At 35.8% G+C, this 8,548-nt stretch overlaps 1 protein-coding gene across 1 annotated transcript; it reads right to left on the bottom strand.

Annotated features, from left to right (window-relative positions):
- Positions 1-982: 982 nt before the first annotated feature.
- On the bottom strand, positions 983-5,210 carry LOC131014504 (transcription factor bHLH126-like). Its single transcript, XM_057942496.1, has 3 exons — positions 4,693-5,210; positions 4,224-4,577; positions 983-1,251 (listed from the first exon to the last, which is right to left on the bottom strand). Exons 1-3 carry the CDS (start codon positions 5,077-5,079, stop codon positions 1,180-1,182), a joined length of 813 nt encoding a protein of 270 aa, XP_057798479.1. The 5' UTR covers positions 5,080-5,210; the 3' UTR covers positions 983-1,179.
- Positions 5,211-8,548: the final 3,338 nt, after the last annotated feature.

Raw genomic sequence — 8,548 nt, 5'->3', positions numbered from 1 at the left:
TGCGGGAGGCGGCGCCTTAGGGTTTAGGGCTCAGAGGGAGGCGGCGATTTGAGGGAGACGACACCTTAGGGTTTCGGGCTCAGAGGAAGGCCGCGATTTGAGGGAGACGATACCTTAGGGTTTCGGGCTCAGATGGAGGCGGCGATTTGAGAGAGGCGGCGCCGAGTTTCGGGCTCAGAGGGAAGAGAGGCGGTCGGCGGTGGCCTTCTTCGCCGGGAAAGAGAGGCTGCGCCGCGCTGCCTGATGTCGCGCCTCTCTCTCTCTCAAATCCCGCTGGCACCGCCACGTTCTCTGTCGCCACCTACATAGGCCATCAATGGTCACCAATTCAGGCCATCAGGAGGGGCGGCCTCAGCAGAGAGAGGCGTCACCCTCGCCGGAGAGAGGCGGCGCAAGTGTGGAAGAAAACTAAGGTTCCAAAGAAATGAAAGAAAGTGAAATGCGTTTGATGGAATTAAAAAAGGGGGAAGGATTGATTATGGTTTAAGAAAGTGAAAGTGAAATGCGTTTTCATTAAGAAAGAGTCCTGATGGAATTAAGAAAGTGAAATGCGTTTTAATTTTAAGTGTGGAAAATTGATTATGGTTTAATTAATGAAATAAGTAGATTGTTTATGATTTATTGGGGTGGGTCCATAAATGGCAAATAGAGTAAATATATAAGTTAAAGAAGGGTAAAATTGTATAAAAAGCAAAACAAGACTCTTTTTTGTGGACAAAAAAAAAGAGGGGAAACAGGACTCTTTTTCGTGGACGGAGGGAGTATTATTTTTATTTTTATTTTTTTTAACGAACATGATCGGTGACCTACTGAGAAGTTTATTAAAGTGTATGTGATTGAGTACAAAATATGTTAGTAAGACTCTTGGGGCAAAGCTAGCTAGGTTGCTACAATTGAAAATGAGTTTTAATTTTAATTTTATTTTTTTTAATGATCGAATTAATATATTATCCGTGCTTAAAGTGAAAATAAGGAAGGAAAATGATGAAGTTCTCTTTTGTACAAAATGTCAGAAAAAAAAGGCATTTAAAGACATAAATTTTTCTGATCCCTTCTTTTTCCATGATAAATTTATCCATCAAAATAAATGCAGACTAACAATAAATTACTATACTAGAAACAGCCATTGATTCCTATTCGCGAATTCCACCTCAATTCTCAAGCTGTCCGCTTCCGCATTTAAGCAAATCTAATCAAATTTTGCAGTCGCTCTTGTAGCTCAGGTAGATCAATGTTTGTCGAATCATTAACCTAAAGATATGAAATCAAATAAATTTCAATGTATGAAATAAAAGAACCAGAAATCATACGTAAGAATTACGTTAGCGGAAACCTTATAAATACATCCATATAGAGGTGGGCTAAAATAAAAACATTTCTTAGAATATAAAATATTAACTATTTTTAGCCCTTAAATCATCAAGATCTATGGTTGAACTCATCACCTTATTGGATGAATTCATGGTCCCAAGTTCAAATCTCATAGGTAGCAAACAAATTATTTTCGCAATTCATACAGTTACACAACGAATTCATACGTGTTTTACACAGAATTCATACATTTTAGTTAGTTCGTATTTTATATGTAAAGAAGTGTGTATATCGTAGTCATTCCCCATCCATATATATCATATATGTATAGAGAGGAGTTCTAATAAAAACCTACTTTAATGTGAGGAATGAAAATTAATGTTGGCCATTTATTTTTCAAATTCTGCTGGTAAGAGTATCTTTCAATATCTTGCTGTGTTTTTTGTGCAACAACAAATATCATATCATGTAACAATAGATAACAAATATTTCACAACTTTCTTTTGTGCAATTACGAACATTAAACTGTGCAACAACAGAAAACGAAGATAACAAAGATTTCGCAAATTTTTTTTTGTGCATCTACGAATATCATACCATGCAACAATGGAGACAAAGATTTCACAAAAAATATTTGTGCAACTACGAATATTATACTCCCTCCGTCCCACTTCAATTGACACTTTTACTTTGGGCACGAAGATTAAGAATAAAGGGTTGAGTGTGTAAAATGGGTGGGGGCCATTTGTTTAATGTGTGTAGAGAAGGTAGGGACCACATGCTATTTTTGGAAAGTGCCAATTGAAGTGGGACAAACAAAAAAGGCAAGTGTGTCAATTGAAGTGGGATGGAGGGAGTACTATGCAACAATCATTCGTACAATTGTTCGAAGAAAAAAAAAATTCTCCATTCTTTGCATTATTCGTGCGAAAACAAAATTAAAATCTAAATAATCCACCCAACTTTGAGGTGATAAATAATCACTCATTTGAGTGATTAGATACGGGCCGAGTTATCAATCATGGATCCAATCATGCAAACCAAACATTTTATTAAGGGGGATTATTTTACCAAACACCTCCTAAATCTATTTGATAGTACTTTCTCCGTCCCATTACAAATGTCTCACTTTCCATAATGGGATGTCTCATTACAAATGTCTCAACTCTTTTTTGACAATATATTCTCTCTCTATACCTAATATTTAAATAATTTCTTTCAACTCACTTTTTCTACTTTCTACACATTTCTTAATCTTCATACCCAAAAGTAATGAGACATTTATAATTGGACAAATGGAGTATATATCTAGACCTCATGATATCATTATCTTAATTTTTCATTCTTGCAATCAAGTTTATGTATAACCATTCAATAAGAAATGGAAATTTATTAGTTATAAATACTAAACTAGTATATACATAAATACTACTCCCTCCGTCTGCAAAAAATGGACCACTTTTACTATATCGGGCGTCCGCAAAGAGTATACCACTTTCCTTTTATAGAAATGGTCACACCATCCACTTTAATCTTTTATCCTTACAAACACTCTTTATTTACAAAAAAATCACCTCAAATTCAATCTGAACCACACATTTCATAAAGTGGTGGGACCCTTTCTCCACTACATCAAAATTATCACCAATTTTATTAAATCTCGTGTCCAGCCAAAGTGGTCCACTTTTGGCGGACGGAGGGAGTATTTCATGATAGTCAAATCTATTACTACATCTGTCTCATTCTTATACTCCCTCCGTCCCTGAAATAAGTTCATCTTTTTCATTTTTGGGACGTCTCCAAAATAAGTTCCTCTTTATTTCTTTCCATTTTTGGACAACTACCCCAGTAACCCCACCACTAATAATACTTTATTTATTCTTACTTTTCACTTTTTCATCACTCCCAATACTAATTATAACACTTTTTCACTTTTTCATCACTATCAATACTAATTATAACATATTTTTCTCCACTATCAATACACTTTACCATTTTTTCTTAAAACATGTGCCGTCTCCAAAGCGGAACTTATTTTGGTGACGGAGGGAGTATATAAGCTCACTTCTTTTAGGAGCTGATTGTTAAAACGGGATTGTAATTTTTAGTATTTTCGAAAAAAGAGGACTATATGTTACAAAATTTGAAAATGGGGACTATAAGTTACGAAAATTTGAAACTGAGGATTATAATTTTCATTTTTTATATTTATACTCCTATTTCGGACCATGATGGAAGCTATAGTCCTCATTTTGATGTGTTAAATAGGAGTATAAATGTAAAAAATGGAAATTGTAGTCCTCATTTTCAAATTTCATAACCTATAATCCTCATTTTCAAATTTCGTAACATATTGTCCTCTTTTTGAAAAACACTAAAAGTTACAGTCCTATTTTAACAATTAGCTCCCTCTTTTAGACACAAAATTAAGAAACTTACTCCCTCCGTCCATGAAAGAACTTTCTACGAGGGAGTGGCACGGGTTTTAAGAAAAAATATTGTTGAGTGTATTGAGAGTGGAAAAATGGTAGTTGAGTGTATTGAGAGTGAAGAAAAGGTAGTTGAGTGTATTGGGAGTGGTGAAAAGGTGTCATAATTAATATTGAGAGTTGTGAAAAGTGAAAAGTAAGAGTAATTATAAGTGGTGGGGTATAGTCCAAAAATAGGTAGAAAGTTCTTTCGTGGACGTCCCAAAAAGGAAAGACAGGAAGTTCCTTCGTGGACGGAGGGAGTATTTTTTAGGAGGAAAGTGGTGTGGTCCACACCAATTAATAAGTACAAATTATTTTTACTCAAAAAGAAAAATGAGCATATTCTAGTGAGACATCCCAAAAAGAAAAATGAGACTATTAGAGTGGGAGTGACGGAGTATTAAAGAAAGAATATAGACTAGTAGAATAAATTGATTTTACCTCAATATGAATTGTTTGGAGGAAAGTTGAGTGTGATGTGGTGGTAGAAACGCAGTGAACGACGTTGAGCTGTCTATCAAGCAAATCTGCAAGCACCTTTGAAAGGGGGAAAATGTTGTCATTGGGGCTATGAGTAATCAAGATCTCAATCCCATCTCTGAAAAGGGTTATCTTCACACAATCATGGCCGTTGACGGTGGTGTTTGGATCACCATCATCATCATCAGCAGCAGCAGCAGAAGTGGTAATATTTCTCAATTTGTCTCTCCTTTTCTGCAGTTGTTCAATGTTCATCTTCATATCGTTAACATAATTGACAGCCTGGTGCATGTGATCAGATACAGCGCGCTTCCCCTAAATATCAAAAATATATAAACCGTGAACAAATCTGAAAGCATCTATATATGTTACATATATATTTTGATATAAATTAATTTGTGTCTGCTAATATAAGTATGATTTGAGAAACCTTGACATATTGGAGAGGAAGAAGGGATCTGAGTGAAGCATAAAGGGCTGTCATTTCATGCCTTCTCTGCTTCTCAATAAATTTATGAGCAGTCTTCTTTGAGTCATCTTGGCTTCTCGTCGATGCAAATTTTCTGGGCCTCTTTTTCTCAGTATTTTGATTGCCCTGTGGAATGGGACAATCGGCAAGCAGATCTTCTAGCTCCAAAAATATGGAAGGATCCTCAGATACCCCATCACTCGAAATAGGAAACATTCTTGACTTTAACTTAATTACCACAAAGAGAGAGAGAGAGAGAGAGAGAGAGAGAGAGAGAGAGAGGGGAATTAATGGATTTGTGTTGAGGATTAGAGAGAATGAACAAGTCAAGTGTGTTTTTAAATACATAGAGGCAACAGCTGTCGATCGAACCTACAGTAAGTCTTGCCTCAGAGAGAGAAAAAGTAAAAAGAATAATGAATATATATATCACACGCCCATATAACTTAATTGTAAATGTAAAGCATTTGTAATACTAGTGTTTAATTTGTATAGAGATGCACGATTGGTTTAAATAAATTTATTTTTGGCAGAACCCAGTTAACGTTATTGTTGCTGCTTATCAATTTAAAGAAAACAGCAATGTATTGTCGCAAATTCTATTCAATGACACTGTTTTCCCTTAAAAAATGAAATTAGGGTACGTCAATTTTGTAGAGTGGTCCTTACTATATATTTTTATGATGGTTAAATTTGTTTGGAGAAGCATGATTGCTTTAAATAACTTCATTCTGAAAATTAGAGAAATAGTATGAGATTGGACAAATATGTAATGTTCCAACGACGATCGCCTATTATATTATGGTAGTGGTGGAAAGCTGAAACGTTTATTACAATAAACATAATTATTGCTCTATAGGACTAAGACGTTAAAGTTCAATCCATGTTACTATTAAATTAACAAATGAGTTTTTAATTAAAGCGAGGATTGAGACGTTAAAGCTCAATACATGTTATTTTTAACAAATGAGTTTTTAATTAAAGCGACACTAAAGAGAAGAGTTAAATTTTGTTTTCTTCAAGCTGTTTAACAAGAAACATGGTTTTTGAGCAAAACATGCGGAAATTGGTGTGCATTTTTAACTAGGTGTATCTTTTCTCTGAGGTGATGGCTAATAATTTACTTTAGTTTTTTATTTCAATAAGTTATGAATCCTCGAGGTGGCAATTAAATGAAGATTAATATATTCTAATTAAAATTTAATTAGTACGGATACACACAAATTTTTGTCTAGTTTTACTTGTCAATTAAATTACGACTATGACCTCATTTACAAATTCGGCTTGACGTTTATAATGTTGCTAATAAGTATCTAATCATTTAATTTTAAGTTAAAATTCGTTAAAAAAATGGCGATTGAAACTTTCAATTTTGTATCATTCTTGTTGGAATATAAGAATATATAATGGAGAATTTATTTAATTGGTAGGAGGAAATTTAGAAAAATTGGTTGTGGACGTGTGTGTGTTTAGGAATTTGAGTGGGAGGATTGTTGTTTACTAACACAATTTTTCTTCAATTCACTTCCTTCTCAACAATTGATACAACCTCCACATATATATAGTAGTCAAGTGAGAATTCTAGAATTCTCTTGATTTTTTCTATCTAGATTTTTCTACTTAAAATATCTTGATTCTAGATATTTCTAATACAAATATCTTCACTTTCTTTTTCTAGAATTCTCTATATTTTTCTTTTAAAATATCTTCACTCAAAAAATCAAGTTTATTTTTATATTCCAACACTCCACCTTAAACTTGATTTTTCGTTCCAAGCAAACTTCTGAATTTGGCAAAATCCTTTCACGACGTGCCTTGCTTTATATCTTTCAACTTCACCTTTGGAATTCTTCTTAACCTTATGCACCCACTTGACTCCAACGGCCTTGTGCCTTTCCGGTAGTGTCACGAGCTCACACGTATCATTCTTGTTTATAGCTTTGATCTCTTCGTCCATTGCAACTCGCCAATTTTCACTATTTGCTGCTTCAGGTTCATAATCAGCAGATAGGCAAAACAAGGTGAGATCTTCTAACCTTTCAGTGTCTTCATATATCTCATCCAAATTCCTTGCTCGTGGTGTGGCTCTTTCATTTAAGAAAGATGGTGGCGAGTCTTCAGTGACTGGCACTGGTGAAGCTGGTGGAGTCACTGGCTCTTGTTGGACTTCTCCAACTTGCTCTTCTGCTCTTTGTTCTTCTAACTGTGGGATGTAGGTGAAGTCACCGTTGGAGCTGAAATCCCAGACTCCTTCTTCGTCGAACTCCACGTCTCGACTTATCACCATTTTCTTGGTATTTGGATTATATAACTTATAGCCTTTAGAGTTAGAGTCGTACCCGATAAAGATGAATGCTTCGCTTTTATCGTCGAGCTTCTTCCTTCTATCATCTGGTACATGCACGTAGGCTTTGCTCCCAAATACCTTTAGGTGGGAAATTCCTGGCTTTCTCCCACTCCAAGCTTCTTGTGGAGTCATTCCCCACACGCTCCTTGTCGGCGATCGGTTGGACAGGTACACTGCGCATGCCACTGCTTCTGCCCAGAACTCCTTAGGCAAATTTTTCGTCTTTAGCATGCTCCTCGTCATCTCCATGATTGTCCTATTTTTCCTTTCCGCCACTCCGTTCTGTTGGGGGATCTCAGAACTGTTAGGGGCCGTCGAATTCCATTTGCTTCGCAAAATTCTAGAAACTCCCTTGATGTGAATTCTCCACTTCGATCGGACCTCAGGGCCTTGATTTGTCGTCCGCTCTCCTTCTCGACGGCAACTTTGAATTTCTTGAATGCATCAAATACTTCTGACTTCTGCTTCAAGAAATATACCCACGTTTTTCTAGAAAAATCATCAATGAATAGCAGAAAATAATTATTTTTACCGAGGGAGCTTTGATTTATTGGCCCGCACACATCAGCGTGAATTAACTCCAGCGGCTTTTGAGCTCTTGAGCTTGACTCCTTTGGGAATGACTTTCTGAACTGCTTCCCGAGTAGACAACCTTCGCAGAGTTGATCGGGATGTTTGATGGATGGTAGACCTCTCACCATCTCTTTCTTTGATAGCAACTCCAAGCCGCCAAAATTTAAGTGCCCAAACTGTAGGTGTCATAACCAAGACTTATCTTGGTAACACGCTTTCAGGCATTTTGCCACGTCATTTCGAATATTCAATAAGAACATTCTATTTTTAGACATTGGCACCTTGGCAATAAGATTATTTTTGCCGTCTCTTATTGAAATGTTATAATCTCTCATGTGAATATCATAACCTTTCTCTAAGAGTTGTCCCAAACTCAAGATATTATTTTTCATATTGGGCACATAATAAACGTTGGAAATAAATTCATGATTTCCATTCTTCAAGCGAATTAAAATTTTCCCTTTTCCTTTAACTGGAATTTTAGATTCATCACCAAAGGAGACGTTGCCACTTACCGACTCATCGAGCTCCATGTTCGCTATTATTTTTACTATGCCGCAAGTATACGGTGTAGTTGCAATATAGGGAAGCAAGGTCGTATTCCACAAGGATTAGTAGTCAAATTCTAGTGATTACCTTAAGTCATTATGCTATAGCTATTTAGACTAAACGATGGAGTGATTGGTTTGATTATCAACTAATTACTTAACAAGTGCAAAGACAAATAAAACCAAATAAGCAAGTGGATTAATAAGATGATTAAGGCGATTTAGGGACTAGGCATCGATGATTAAGCAAAAGACTTCAATTACAGCTCAATATTAATCTTGACAATCCTAATTATCTAGAGTGATCTCCCAACTAGTTCTAGCCCCCTCCCGGACGACTAGAGCGGTA

This window comes from Salvia miltiorrhiza, chromosome 3 (assembly GCF_028751815.1).
Source record: "Salvia miltiorrhiza cultivar Shanhuang (shh) chromosome 3, IMPLAD_Smil_shh, whole genome shotgun sequence".
NCBI lineage: Eukaryota > Viridiplantae > Streptophyta > Magnoliopsida > Lamiales > Lamiaceae > Salvia > Salvia miltiorrhiza.
Note: the sequence above shows the minus strand (reverse complement) of the source record. Positions and strands in the feature narration are given on the sequence as shown.

Bases quoted from the DNA above. Each gene is read 5' to 3' on its own strand.
- LOC131014504 (XM_057942496.1), bottom strand. From the start codon at position 5,079: ATGTATTTAAAAACACACTTGACTTGTTCATTCTCTCTAATCCTCAAC. The intron at 4,578-4,692 runs GTTTCTCAAATC...TTTGATATTTAG, and splicing joins TTCCTCTCCAATATGTCAAG to GGGAAGCGCGCTGTATCTGA. The intron at 1,252-4,223 runs GTAAAATCAATT...TCATATCTTTAG, and splicing joins TCCAAACAATTCATATTGAG to GTTAATGATTCGACAAACAT.